This window comes from Piliocolobus tephrosceles, chromosome 4 (assembly GCF_002776525.5).
Source record: "Piliocolobus tephrosceles isolate RC106 chromosome 4, ASM277652v3, whole genome shotgun sequence".
NCBI classification, from domain to species: Eukaryota; Metazoa; Chordata; class Mammalia; order Primates; family Cercopithecidae; genus Piliocolobus; species Piliocolobus tephrosceles.
The window spans coordinates 47,684,323-47,700,353 of NC_045437.1; the positions used below are offsets into that span (position 1 = coordinate 47,684,323).

Sequence of the window (16,031 nt, forward strand, 5' to 3'; positions counted from 1 at the left end):
AGCAACTTTTTCTATAAAGGACATCCCCTTTCTTCGTTCTGGCAGAGCACATCTTTCTTTTGTATTGAAGGCTGCATCTCCTTGGTTTGCAGAATGCTCAAAGAAATAAAGTCTCTCTTAACCCAATACTTTGTTCTCAGTAGTTTTATTAACATCTAGCTTACCTGGGTTACAGTTTAACCTAAGTAGCGCTTGCACAATATCACACTTAGGCTGCAGAATTTTAAATAATGGACATTTAACAGTGAGTGTCAAATCACTGATATATTTCTATCCCATTGAGCATCTTCAAAAGTGATGCACATTTTAGTTTAAAATGACAGTATTTACACCATACCATGAATATAAATCCTTTCTATTTTAATTTATGATGAAAATTTTACATGTCAACTTTAAAATGAGCAAAAGGGTACACAGATTTTTAAAATTATTTGTGAGGTCATCTGAAAAGTTGGAACCTCACTGCACCCAGCAGGGCTCTCTTTGTGGTTGGGGGATGACATCTCTTTGGCCTTTATACATGTCTGCTCAGCCTCTTCCCAGAGCCCTCAGAGCTCTGCATTCCAAAAGATTAGGTAGTACAGCCTAATCAAGCCAAGTCAACCCAGCCCCGTTCCTATGACAACTTCTCCTAGGCGGAGGGGGCTTTCTGCTCTTACAGTTTATACAGACAAGAGGGATTTCTCAGGAGATTCTTCCAAAACAAGGAAAATCTGCTCTTAGGTGACCTGGTTGCTTCATTTAAACTGAGAAGTACTGGCAGCTTAAATGATGAATTCTCTCTTTTAAAAAAATTTTTTCCTTACCAGTTACCACCCCCCAACAATATAATTCTGTGTGTGTGTGTATATATATGTATATATGTATATATATATGTGTGTGTGTATATATATATCTGTGTACCTCATTAAACTATAAGCACTATGACAGTAGAGATATGTCTGATTTTGAGAGTATCTGGCTGGCCTGACCCTCAATAAATGTCTGCTGCCTGAAGGATGACATGAGATGAGATACTACTAATGAGAGGAAATGAGAGATGGAACAAGGAGGTCCCATGTCAAAGCTGAAGATGAAAGAGAAACCAGGCCAGCAGTCATCCAACAAGATCTAGTGACCCTGATGAAGCCAGACAAAAATGGAATACAGACAACACAGGCCAGCCAGATGAGAATTCAAGTACAGCACGTTACAGGTCCTGGCAATCATAATGCTGAACCAAGAAATAAATTTACATGACTGACTTCTGACATAAATAATAATTTCATTCTGCTTGTCTGCAGTTGCTCATGCACGGCTTCAACAATTTCCTACGAGGACCCTTTCAACTTCTCCCCTTAACTCTGCCAGCTTATTTTTTATTTATTTTCTTGCTATTTTTGTCATGAGTTCTTGCATGTCTTCTTTGTGTTCTTGTTTTGTGGAGGCAATTGCTTCATCAAAATTTTAAATTTGTAGTTTTAGTGGTGTACTTTTTCATGTGCTCCATGGAAACATATTTCTAGTGAATATACTTCATCTGCCATTTGTTTTTCCATATCATGTTTCTAAATATTTGTCCTCTCCCCTTTTTGTTTAACTATTACTATATAGACATTTAAGATCATTACTCATCTTTGGGTAATGGGAGTGCTTCATGGGAAAGCTATTTTTAGGAGTTCTGTGTGGGGAGAAGACATACCTATGTTCTAGGACATATAGGAATTCTCCTGTGACACTAAGTAAAATGTGAGTTACTTTTTTGGGGCTTTACTCCTCCCAAGTCAACAAAGATAGTGACTGTAGAGTTCCTCAGGTGGACCCTTCCCTGCAAATATAGCTCATATATGTGACTTCACATTTGATTCTTCTGCCCTTGCATTATCTTGGAGACAAATCAGGTCCAGAGAAACTCTTGATACCAAGGCACTTGCTTCTCATGGATCTAAACAGTTTTTTGGTGTTGCCCCTCAGAATAGTCACCTATTTTTGGAGAACCATGTATCACTGGCTTTGTTTGGGACTTGCACCTACATTCCCAAAGGCATCCTTCTCATTTGAGATGTTTGCTTTCACCTGTTAGTTAAGAAGGGGAACAGCTAACTTTCATTCACTAGAGCCCACAGGAGGACTCTGAGGATATTCTCACGTTCTGTTTGACTATCATTGCATTGAGAGCCCTTTGTTATGTTTTGAGACTTTTAGTTACAAATGTCCTCTAGTTTTGCCAAAGGGGAAATTTGCATTTCTGTTTCTCATTGTTGTCACTGGGAAAATTTTGAAGGGGAGAAGAGGGTAGCATTATTTTTACTCTATTTTAAAATAGGATTCTTCTTGGGTAGGATTTTGAATGTCAGCAATGGAGGAGAGGGAGAATGGCAGACATTCCAGGTGGAGGGGAGACCATACTGGGCAAAGGTCAGAGCTTTAAAGAGTGCTTTGAAATTAATAATCAGATGATTTAGGCACACAGTTGATGAGGTTAGGAGAAATATGAGAAACTTACTTGGAAAAGTCAGAGGGATAATACTTTGGAAATCCTTTGCTGACAGATTGTGGGCTTTTTACCCAATTCTATAAGCAAGGTCATAACTTTCAGGATAGGTTGAAAGTAGAGGGGGCATCCAGCAGCAGAGAGAGCAGTGAGAAGAGATTGTGAGGAACATTCAAAAGAGGGGTTGTGAGGAACCACTCCTATTCCTCTGGCACACACGTACTCTTATAGTTTAATTGATATATTCACACACTACCTACATAATTTAAAAAGATTGAAACTTTTACAACATACATAAAATCCAACTGTATAAAGTGAAATAAATACTATCTTGCCTATTTCCCCTACTTGATCTTGAATTCTTGAAGGCAACAACAATGTGGTTTATATGTCTTTATCCTCCCTTATAAAAGGAGGATGCCTACAAGTGAATGGAGGAGAGGAAGAACTAGTCTAACAGGAAGCTGCATGCCACTTCTATCCTGCACAGTCCTGAACAGTAGGGTATGTATTCTGCTGCAAGTCATTGTGTAGTTGGTTGCTGGTTGCCACAGGAGTTGAGGGGTTGGTAGGGTGGAGCTGTCTCAGAGACTGCATTTCTGCAGTCCAGGAAAATTAGGGGAAGTGACAGCCCCAGATCCTGCAGTCCTCCAGGCAATCAGTTCTATCAACTTCTCTGCACACAGGATCTCTGGATGGCAGTGGGGTGTATCCACAGCTCCCCATTGCCCTTAGGGATCTATGTAGTGGCTCCTGATCAGCTTCTGCTGGCTCAGCTAGATGTGACCAGGTAGAAAATATAATGGCTTCAGCTAAGAACATACTCTGCTGATAGGCTGGGTGCGTGTCTATCAGATGCTGCTACCTCACTGGTCTGGAGACAGAAAAATAAAATCAGCTCATGTTTTTTATATTCTTGCCTAGCCAACTGTGCAGTTTATGACTCCAACCAGGACTGAAAGATGGAAAAAAGCATCTTGAAAATACTTGTACAACTTCACAGATCATTAGCAAACCTGACTTCCCATTACAAACCCCAAAGTTGTAATGAGTTTATTTTCATACGATCTTGGACTATCTCCAGTTTCCTATACCCTTTATAATCAGACTTATTTCTCTCATAATTGAAAGATACCTGAGAAAAGTATCCACTTAAAACACAAACTGTAAATATAGATATAGCTGCAGTAAAAGAGAAGTATAAATGTCCAGCCAGTGACCTGCTATATATGACCTAATGTCTAGCGACTGTATCTCTTAAGAATTTACCTGATGGGGAACCTACGTTCTCTCTCTCCACATATATACATGAGGTAGCTTCTTCATCAGGTAAATTCTTAGAGACACAGTCGCTGGACATTAGGTCAGCCCAAGGCTAGATATGCCTCTGCCAATCTTCAAGGCAGCTTCCTGGCATTGTCTCTATAAACACTTCCCTAGGAGATTCATAAAAGTTATGTCTGTACAATTTAGCATGTTAGAGCCAATTTTACATTTAGCACTAACCACAGAAGGCAAGCTAAGGTGTTCACATATCCAAATTGGGAATGACCCAACAACAGGCCTGCCCCTCAGAGCTGATCATTTCCTAACTCTTACCAGCCACAGCTAGGATGACTAAGGGTGAGGACTGCCACGTTTTTCATGAAATAGCCACTTTGCTAAGTAGTCATTTCACATTTAAAAGATGTCCTTCAACTGTACCCAGTAACAGTGAGCTATGTGTTTAAACCTCATGACTTAGAGAGAGACCTGTGCTTTCAGATGACTGTTAACATTTCTAGAACCACAAGGGCATAGCCAAACAGCGGTATTCATGTCACCTTTGCTCCTAAACAAGGAAGTGGCTTTTTTTTTTTTTTTTGCAGTTGAAAGGAATAACAATGAGTGGTGGGTTTAAAATTGCAAATTAACAGAGGATTATAAAAAGCTTACTTAGCTGTGAAGGCAGAGCCTACTTGCGTCATAGTTTGACATAAATATTTTCAGTTAAAAATCTTCACAGGGCACTGCATGGTACCTATCACCCACAGTATCTTGGTGCTTGGCTGGGTGCAGTGGCTCACACCTATAATCCCAGCATTTTGGGAGGCTGAGGTGGAGGATTTCTTGAGGCTGAAGTTCAAGACCAGCCTTGACAATATAGTGAGACCTCATCTCTACAAAATATTTTAAAAAATAGCTGGGCGTGGTGGCACATGCCTGCATTCTCAGCTACTCAGGAGGCTAAGGCAGGGGAGAATTGCTTGAGCCTAGGAGTTTGAGGTTACAATGAGCTGTGATCCACTCTAGGCGGGGCAACAAAGTGAGACTCCGCCTTCAAAACAAAACAAACTTTGGTGCTTAAGAGGCAGAAGCTTATCTGTGGGAGTCAGTCCTACTGGCTGACCGGCACTTTAACGCCTCATTAGGGAAAATGGATATTCTACAGTTTCTTTTCGGAAGCTGACCTCAAAGACACTAATAATATAGCAGATATCTAGGTATGTTTCCTTGAATGCTCTAAGCAATTCTAGGTGATGCAGAGGTTTTGCAGTTATTCACATGAAAAAATAAACAGAGGTTGACATTTCCAAGACTTTTATAGCAAAGTAGAAAATATCTGAAAAATGTATTTAAGTCATAAAATATGCATGCTTTGGGATGGGTGAAGGCTACAGTAATTACTGAACTTGAAGATACCGGTATTTTAAAATTCCCACATAATATGTGCTGCCCAAAGATTTCAGGAAGCACATAGGTATGTCTTGTCTTTCTCATAGTCTGCCTACAAACCAAATTTCTATTTTTAGTAGTTATTAGCAATCCTCTATGTTTCACATATTTCATATGACTTGTTTTCTTTCAGGAGAAAAAAAATCTGCTCATATATATGAATCTAATTTGTAATGCCCTCCTGCTTTTCAAGCTGAAAACAACTTGATCTTATTACATACAAAAAAAAAATACATTTTATTACCAACTCCACATTTTGTTCAATAAAAAATTTACACTTTTTATTGTGTATCCTTTAAGTAATTATTTTGGCTATAGTTTTAGATTTTAACTTTTGTATTAGAGATATACAGTCTGGGACCACCGTCGTACATGCAGTCCATCATTGTAAGCCCTCTTAAAGAAAAGAATCTGGGCTTCTGTGTTTGCCTTTGAAGCCCCGTACATCCTGAAAAACTGGGTGGGAAAGAGGTCATTACTGATCATAGTTACTTTGCAGATGTGTGCAATGTTTAAATTGTGAATTACTCACTGACTTCCTCCTAATGAGCTGGTACCTCGAGGGGACTCTCCATCTCTGAGTGGGGAGGTGCCTGGGGTCAAAGATCCCAGAACTTCTAAATATTGTGGGTGCCATCAACTCAGGCCAAAAGGAAGTAAAGCAAGCAACTGCAATTTTGCATTGACAGGATTATGATTCTGATGTATACAGTCAATCACCAACCTTAAAGGTCACCTTACCTCAAGCAGGTACCCTGGTTGCCTCTCATACTGAAATATGCTTCATGCAAATAGCATGAAGATGGTTTCAAAGTATGCCTTTACACTTCCTGAAAAACTTGAAATTCACTCAGTAAGTTTCTCAACTAATGGAAATATTTTATTGACAAAAGGTGGAAAAACCAAATAACCTAATCTTTGTTGCAGGCTCATCACTCTTTAGGTTACTTTTTTTGGGAATTTCAATGGTGTAAACAGTCACTATTCACTGAGTATGTGATGACATTAAGGTTCTGAACTTAAAAGGCTCTTAATTTTGCCAAAAGCTACCCTCTGTCACTTCTCTGGATCACATTTTTCTTTTTTTTGAGACAGAGCCTTGTTCTGTCACCCAGGCTGTAGTGAAGTGGCATGATCTCGGCTCACTGCAACCTCTGCCTCCTGGGTGAAAGTGATTCTCATGCCTCAGTCTCTGGAGTAGCTGGGACTATAGGCCTGCATCAGCATGCCCAGGTTTTTGTATTTTTTGTAGAGAAAGGGTTTCTCCATGTTGGCCAGGCTGGTCTCGAACTCCTGAGCTCAGGCAATCTGCCAACCTCAGCTTCCCGGAGTGCTAGAATTACAGGCGTGAGCTACCGCACCCGGCCGACGCTTTTCTTAAGAGAGTAATTTGGGCAAAATATATTCCCAGAAAAAAAGAACTGATCCTGTATTCACTTAGGGAAAACAAAATATGACATTTGGCTTTGACACCAAAAAGAATAAAAATTAAATCAGGAATCTACTTCATACATTAACTAACAAAACCAACCAACCAAAAAACCTAGCTATATTGGTAGGACCATGTAAGGGCAAGGCAATAATCAAAATAAGAAGATCCTCATGTGAAGAGATCTTTGTGCATCAAGAGAAAGTTCAACTTGCACTCTATTTATGCAACTATTTTTCAAAATACATAGTTTATAATTGTAGATGTAATATATATTAATTATTAAAAAATTTAGATAACACCAAACATATTGTTAAAAATAAAAATCCCACCACCTATAGATTATAACAGCTTGGTGAATGCTTTTGCAAACATTTTTACTCTAGATGTATGCTTTTTTTTTTTTTTTTTGAGATGGAGTCTCACTCTGTTGTTCAGGCTGGAGTGCAGCGGCACCGATCTCGGCTCACTGCAGCCTCCATCTCATGGGTTCAAGTGATTCTCCTGCCTCAGCCTCCTGAGTAGCTGGGATTACAGGCATGCGCCACCATGCCCGGCTCATTTTTGTGATTTTGGTAGACATGGGATTTCACCATGTTGGCCAGGCTGGTCTTGAGCTCCTAACCTCAAATGACCTGCCCGCCTTGGCCTCCCAAAGTGCTGGGATTACAGGCATGAGCCACTGTGCCTGGCCTGATGCATGCACTTTTAAAAACAAAAATGGCATATTACCTTTTACCATTTAATAATATTGTGGCAGGATCTCAATATCAGTGACTGTGGATCTTCACAATTACTTTTCAAAGCCGCATAGTATTTCACCATATGGGAGTTATCAACTCAGCCAACCCTCTCAATTTTGTCATACTATAAACAATGTTGCAATAAACATCTTTGCATACATAATTTTGCTTATGTCTCATTATTTTCTTAGGACAAATTCCCAAGTAAATTACTAGTTTACATGACATATAGATTTAAAAAAATTTTTAAAGACTTTGGATTCAAATTGTTGTCAGAAAGGCTATACCAGATATTACCATTCCTAATGACAAAAAGTTGAATGCTTACAGTTCATCCTGCTCATTGCTGAGTTCACAGTTTAAAAACTGGATTAAAAAGTTGATTGGGATAGGTGCAAAGAGTTGCTTGGCAATATATTATATGGAAACTTGCTTGTACCAGCAGAAATTGTGTGTCTGACTGCTGGCCAGCTCACTTGCAGTCATTCCTAGCCCCTTCTCCTTGACCCACCTTCATTACGAAGACTACTTGTTTCTCTGCCTTACATAATTGTGGCCAACAGAATGTAAACAGAAATGTGCTGGGACCTTCTGGAAAAGCTTTTACTCTTCGTACAAAAAACAGACAGGCATACTGGAAGTGTCCCTCCTAGCTGTTGATGTAAACATACAGTCTGGAGCTATGGCTGCCATACTCCAACCATAAAGAAAGGCTGAATGACTTGTTTTGGCCAATGACAAGAGGTAACTTGTACTGTGATATGAAAAAAATATGCCTTTGTTTAAACCAGGGGACCCCAAATTCCAGACCATGGACTGGTAGTGGTCTGTGGCCTGTTAGGAACCAAGTTGCACAGCAGGAGGTGAGCGAGCATTACCCTCTAATCTCTGCCTCCTGTCAGATCGGCAGCAGCCTTAGATTCTGATGGGAACGTGAACCCTATGGTGAACTGCGCATGTAAGGGAATCTAAGTTATACGCTCCTTATGAGAATCTAACTAATGACTGATGATCTGAGTAGAACAGTTTCATCCTGAAACTATCTCCCCACACCACCTCATCCATGGAAAAACTGTCTTCCACAGAACAGGTCCCTGGTGCCAAAAAGGTTGGTGCTGCTGGTTTAAACCATTCTTAGTTCTGTTTCTGTTACTTGAGGCTAAAAACATTACTGATAAAACACTCACGCTAAAAAAGATAACCAATGATTTCTGAGTTATCACAAATGATCCTTTCATTCAGAAAGGATCATTAGGAGGAGTATGGAAATAATTATTTTAAAATATGGATAAAATACGTACATATAGTAAGAAGTCATGGAAAAAACGTTTAATACTGAGAGCCACTGAAACCATTAAATGCACATTAGGAAAAAGGAACAAAGAACATTAGGAAAAAGGAACAAAATGGAGAAGGGGTGGGGTACATAGCAGAGGGTTACTGTATGTTTATCGGAACCCCGTTTTCTTCCTGGACACAAAACCAAACTGCATTTCCCATCTTTGTTTGCAGTTGATTGGAGCCACAAGATCAAATCCTGGAATATGATCAGAAGTGATGATGCCAATTCTGGGCCTGGCCCACAAAAACTCCCATCTAATCTTTGCTCTTTCCCATCTAATCTTTTGCTGGCCAGCAGATGAAGATTTTAAGCAGAATCACAGAACGGAAAGAGCCTGGGTGCCTGAATTACTATATGGAGCAGAACTCCTCCTCAAACCTACTTATGACTGTGATAAGAGCAATGTAGGAAGTATTGTGTTTAGTTATTGCAGCAGCTAGCATCATTTAGTCTAACAGAGGTGGGAATGGGATGAAGGGGAAAAAGGAAGAAAACAATGATGGGCATATGGTATGAATGGTGAGTGCCATCTGACCTTTCTACAGGTTCCTCTGCCCTGGCCTACTTAGATAAATTAAGCTGTTCCTTTTCTAACACAGATGGGCAATTTTTTTTCTTTTTGAGACAGGGTCTCACTTGGTCACTCAGGCTGGAGTGCTGTGGCACAATCTTGGCTCACTGCAACCTCCACCTCCCATGTTCCAGCAATTCTCCTACCTCAGCCTCCCGAGTAGCTGGGACTACAGGCATACACCACCATGCCCAGCTAATTTTTGTATTTTTTGGTAGTCACGGTTTCACCACGCTGGCCAGGCTGATCTTGAACTCCTGACCTCATGTGATCTGCCCACCTTGGCCTTCCAAAGTGCTGGGATTACAGTCATGTGCCACCACACCCAGCCCAAAATTTTCAATAGTTAGGATAAATTCTTTCTTCTCTAATTTCCTTCATTTGCTCCTTCTTAAATCTACTGTTTTGGGAGGCTTCTCTTAAATAATTCTTTGGAACACTATGATTTTTGAACTGTCTGAGACTGTGTTCCTGAGCAATTGGTTAGGAAGAAAGTCTCTGCTAAAATGTAACATCGATTTAAATATATCTTAAAATATATTTAAAAAATCCCTTGTTAACCAATTTTGACACTTTTGGGATATACTCCAAATGAAGTTTTCTATATAACCAATAAATAACAGTTCTCTCTGTATGTCTGTTCAAACAGTAGTACAAAGTTAAAAACCAATTACTTGGCCAGCTTGCCTTGTCCTAACATTGATGACATAGCTATTACCATCAAGTACAAAGACACATAGATCAACTGATAAATTATATATTACATGTTTATTAAGAGCACAACTTTTATGTAAAATTTACATTTAATGAAAAAAATCAAAAATATTTACAAAATCTTGGAAGACAGATGTGCATTGTTCTAATTACAATCCAAAGTAGTAAATAACAATCCTTAAAAACTCACATTTGTTAGAGTTATGTTTACAAATTCTTGGTTAAAGAGGCAGCTACAAAGTTTATCACTATACATAAGCAAGAACCAGCTTGCTAGGTACATTTCCCATTGAAAATCTACTGGTCTCTTTCACACCATTAGTGGATTTTTAAATGAAAAAAAAAATCAATATAAACTCATATGGCTTCAAAATTGTAACCTGTACTCAATACTTGGTATGAAGACTGTGGTAATTAAGAAAGTGCAGAAGTTTAACCATTACACTAATTTGTACATTTTTAGGTAACACTTGATTAAAAACAAACACGGTAAGAACAGTGTCTGAATTCTAATAATAAAATATTGACTGCCCAATAAAAGCAGTTTGATTGCGAAGCAGATTACAGTTAGAATTCCAGTAAGGGACTGTAATTGGCATTTAAAAGAGCACAAAATAAGAGTTAGAATTTCTAATTTTGCTCACTATTTAGTAAAGATCAGCGTTTTAGCAAATTATGTGCTGCTTTAGTCAAATCTAAATTCAGACGGGCTAACATTGAATATATAAAAAGCACATACTGTGTTATATATTGCTAAAGAGTAGATTTTCTGCTGTATTTAGTATAGCAAGATGTTACATAAATGTCTAGTAATAGAGGTTTTATTTTCTGTGAAGCTTAATGGAACAATTAGTGGTTTTATATAAATTATCATATATAACACAATTTATCACTTCTACTAGGCAAATAAAGGACACTCATATTTACCATTATAAATGAAATTCCCATTTGTAAATTATGAAGCCTCATCCAAAATATTTTATTTCTTCAATTCATCAAGATTTGCTATTAAAGTTAGGTTTCTTACTATTTAGTACTGGTAGTTTATTTTTCGAAATGTTTAACCAAATACATCACTTCAAATAATTTTCCTACTTTTATGAAGTAGAAACTGAATAATTAAAATGTATATATTGGTAATTTTTCCAATTGTTGAAATAAAAACAAATGGCAGTGCTTCTCCTTCTGTTTCTAAAATTAATCTTTTAAAAAATGCATTCCTCACAAAATACCATAAAACTCATGTTCACAACACAATCAGTAAATAAATGAGTACATTTTCAATGATAAAGTGTCAAGGAAAATGCTAAATTGAGAGTTCAAATACCAGTTACCAATTTAGCACTATAGTTTTTTAGAATTTGTTTTAAAATTCACACACTTTTGATGAGGTTAATGTCAAGTATCTGAAGGTAATTTTTCTTCCTGTAAACACATGCCATTGGGTTTATACTTCTCTTTCTAGTGGCTACAGTGTATCACCAAAGAAGTGAGCCAGGATTCTTAAGTTATGCTTTATGACTCTGAATTCCCTTCCCAGTTGCAGGCCAAAAATATTTACAAAAATTGCAAGTATCTTATAAAAATGCTTGATCACTGTAAGATTCTGAACAGAAGATTCAGACTGAGAAAAAGTGAGGCACATTAATGAACACAAACTGTATAGGCACATCTCTGGCTTTTGTTATTGTTTTAAAAGGCACACATTATGCAATTCCATATAAAAATAAATTAAATCTACAGCATTAATTCATCAAAAAAATCACAACTTCTATAAAGTTAACTAACTGCAGAAGTAAATGTCTCTGCTGTCATTTGCAAGCTTATTTTAAAACACATTGCACTTGAGAATTTTTTTAAAAATCATTTAAAACATCACTTATACTTTATTAATGTTTATGAGAATCAAATTATAGATTTTTTGCATACAACTTGGACTCTGGTCTGATTACCTTATGGCACATAACTCAATTTGATTGAGTGTTCTGAGTTAACATTCCCCAAAACTTGGAATTCACGTTCTATTTGTATCCACTGAATATCAAACTTATGAAATTTCAAAGTTATCTCTGACTCTAAAAATTTATGGAAAGCTAAATTACTTTGTGCTTGCTCTCCTGAAATTTTAGGCCTACTATTACACTATAACCCTTTTGTCAACATAGACACTGGAAATAATTTAAAAATTAAACCTACAAAAACTTCATTTTTACTGAGAATATGAATAAATGTGCTTCCTGAATATTGCAGTTGATCATTTACAACATAGAGAATCATTTCAGTACTATTTCTTTCAATGACTCACTTTGAAAGTGCGATTTAATGTTTGTAGTCAGCTCTCAAATATGTCTAAGTTTGAAAGACATCATACAAGTCAAAATAGTGTTTGGAAAGAACAGATAATGCAGAATGGCAGGTTTGTACTCCCTGAAGCCAAACCACTTTCCCAGGTCCATCAACAATCCGCCAGGTATCGTCCTGAAAAACACCAAGCAGACCTTTGCAATTACAATTTCAAATGCACTCTAAGGACATTTTCCACTGTGGTTACCAATACAAAACTCTAGTTCCCATCTGCTATTTACAATACATTAGAATCAGATAACAGGTGTTCAGCTATACTGACTGTAAGTACTCTCTCTCTCTCTCTCTCAGGTGTGTCTCTACCTGGCACCTTGTACCAAGGGTTAAAGAAAAGTTTCCATGTCTTTAGATTATAAATTGCTTGACAGTTTTTCAGTAACTGTTAGAATACAAATGTTTCCCATGTACATTAAAAAGTTTGAAATCTCCTAACTTACCAGTAGCAAATCGCTTCTTTATTAAGGAAAGTCTATAGCCAGTGCCTATAAGTTCGAAATCTACTCCTGAAAGGGTACTTCCCTCGCTGAGGAATTGCACTGCAAGTGTCATGGGTTTACTAGGTCCTTCTGAAAGATCAAATTTTGCTCGGAGGGACCCAGAACCTACAAAGCAAAGAATAAAGCACTTACACTGGGTAAAATACATTTTACACAAAATAGAATCAAATGAGCAAGTAAGCTAAACTACATCAGTCCTGTGCTACATTCATTAGATGTGCACAGTAAACAAATCATTATCCTGTTTCCAAATCACATATTTTTTAGTGAATATGAATTTTTTTTTTTTTTTTTTTTTTTTTGAGGCGGAGTCTTGCTCTGTCGCCCGGACTGGAGTGCAGTGGCCGGATCTCAGCTCACTGCAAGCTCCACCTCCCGGGTTTACGCCATTCTCCTGCCTCAGCCTCCCGAGTAGCTGGGACTACAGGCGCCCGCCACCTCGCCCAGCTAGTTTTTGTATTTTTAGTAGAAACGGGGTTTCACCGTGTTAGCCAGGATGGTCTCGATCTCCTGACCTCATGATCCGCCCGCCTCAGCTTCCCAAAGTGCTGGGATTACAGGCTTGAGCCACCACACCCGGCCCGAATTTTCATTAAGTAAGTAACCCATACTTTTCCTTGACTCAATACTAATCTTCAGAGATGTTTACTACTGGACTCCTATGCTATATGCATGTTGAGGCAAGTCAAAAGAGAAGACGGAAGTAATTGAGGACAGCCCAGAGAAAAACCCTAGGAGGGATAAGGTGGCATGAAGTTAAAAAAGAAATGACTACTGAGTAGTGGAAGAAGTAAAGATGGAAAGGTAACTATGTTTGGGAAAAGTTGTATAACATTGCTATATTCTATTCACTTTTCTTTTTAAAATTTTATTGGTCTAACATAATGCCAAGTAGATATTTCTGAGGTGTTCTGTTTCTGATATCATCACCATTTATTCAGTATACCTCAGTCTAATGGAATGGCAGGAACAGTATACCAATAATTATAATGAATATTATAAATGCTGTAAAGGAGCTCTGAGGAGCCACAGGCACAAAGGCACCTATCTCAGCTGAAAATTATAAATGGTGGTGGGGATGATGGTGTGTATTTTAGGCAGAAGTTACCAAAGATACAGAGACAGAGAGAGCATGATGCATTTAAGGAAATAGCATCTATATCAGATTAGCTGGAGAACAGGATACAGGTAGAGGGGAGTGGCAGATGAGACTAGAGTGGTAGTACGAGCCAGGCCATGGTAAGAAATTCATGATGTAACCATTGGAAATAACCAAAGATAAGGAAGACAAGAACATTTCAGATTAGTGTCTCAAAAACAAAGAGAAGCACAAGATGCAAGTCAAAACAGTTTAGGACTCTAGATGATAGAAAAGGGGGACCTAAACTAGGGCTAATAAAAAGGAAAGATATTAAGAAAGTTATTTGAAAGATATTTAGGAGTTGGCATCAAGAAATGAGAAAGGCGGAGTCTAGGAGGGTTCCCAGGTTTCTGGGTAGACCAAATGGACAGAAATGCTAGGTACTAGCAGTAAGATCCTGTGATCCCTTGCACAGAAAAGTTTAACACTACACAGAGAAATGGAGAACAAGGTGTTGCAACATTGATCCAATTTGTATTATTATGCCTGGAGGTGTAGATCAGTAGTGGAGATGAACTGCTGCCTTATTCTTAATTACTGTCCAGGCCCTCAAACTTCTACAATTCTTGATAAGCAATTCGGTTGTGCAAAAGTTCTACCATAGGCCAAGAGCAAGAACCTTGACAATCACCTTAGAAATATTTATTGTACCTCTTCTGAGTACACAGTTAGCAACAGAAAACAGATTTCTATTTTATAGAATTTTTTTTTTTTGAGACAAGAGTCTCACTCTGTCACCCAGGCTGGAGTGCAGTAGCACAATCTTGGCTCACTGCAACCTCTGCCTCCCAGGTTCAAGTGATTCTCCTGCCTCAGCCTCCTGAGTATCTGGGATTATAGGCGCACACCACCATGCCCGGTTAATTTTTGTATTTTTAGTAGAGATAGGGTTTCACCATATTTGTCAGGCTGGTCTTGAACTCCTGATGTCATGATCCACTCGCCTCAGCCTCCCAAAGTGTGGGATTACAGGCGTGAGCCACCATGCCCAGCCTATTTTATAGCATTCTTATTTAGATATTTATTTATTTATTTTTTGAGACAGCGTCTCCCTCTAAGGCCCAAGCTGGAATACAGTGGTACAATCTTGGCTCACTGAAACCTCTGCTTCCCAGGTTCAAGCTAGTCTCGTGCCTCAGCCTCCTGAGGAACTGAGACTACAGGCACGTGCCACCATACTCGGCTAATTTTTGTATTTTTAGTAGAGACAGGGTTTTGCCATGTTGTCTAGGCTGGTCTCCAACTCCTGGCCTCAAATGATCCACCTGCCTCAGCCTCCCAAAGTGCTGAGATCGTAGGCATGAGCCAACATGCCTGGCCTTGGATATTTCTTTTTAAAGGCTTGACTAACCACATCAAAAACCGCGTTTATAAGATTTTTCCATTTCCTCACAGAAACACCTGATACCTGAACAGCAGAGTGAAACTTAAAATCTGGTTAGAAAATTTGTGTCTTATTTTTTTGAGACAGAGTCTCACTCTGCACCAGGCTGGAGTGCAGTGGCATGATCTCAGCTCACTGCAACCTCCGCCTCCCGGGTTCAAATGATTCTCCTGCCTCAGCCTCCTGAACGGCTGACACTACAGGCGCATGCTACCACATTCAGCTAATTTTTGTATTTTTAGTAGAGACGGGGTTTCACCATGTTGGCCAGGATGGTCTTGATCTCTTGACCTCACGATCTGCCCACCTCGGCCTCCCAAAGTGCTGGGATTACAGGCATGAGCCACTGCACCCAGCCTGTGTCTTATTTTTGAGAGAAGAAATTTCTTTCTTGGTAATTATTTACAATAGTATAGTTTCATTATATTGGGGAAAAAGATGCTTTTGTTTTTCTAAACTGGTTATAAGCCCTTAATGCAAATCGGATTGCTGGTTTACTTCAATTTAAAGTAGGAATTTCAGCTTGGCTCACAAAAAGCTATATATTAATAGCTAGGGTTAAAGTCAATGCAGTTGGCCAGCTGAAAATGGGCAACCTGTAAGTACCAAACAGCAAAAAAGAAACTGCAGATTTGCTTGGTTATTTCACCCAATGTAT

General features: G+C 38.6%; 1 protein-coding gene across 1 annotated transcript in view; it reads right to left on the reverse strand.

Moving 5' to 3' along the window:
* Nucleotides 1–10,022: 10,022 nt before the first annotated feature.
* Nucleotides 10,023–16,031, reverse strand: part of FCHO2 (FCH and mu domain containing endocytic adaptor 2) — a 136,818-nt gene continuing 130,809 nt past the window's right edge. The window contains exons 25-26 of the mRNA XM_023207961.1: nt 12,789–12,953; nt 10,023–12,465 (exon numbers count right to left, since the gene is read on the reverse strand). Of these exons, the coding sequence (XP_023063729.1) occupies nt 12,443–12,465; nt 12,789–12,953 (188 nt within the window). The 3' untranslated portion in view covers nt 10,023–12,442. The remainder of the gene's footprint in view (nt 12,466–12,788; nt 12,954–16,031) is intronic.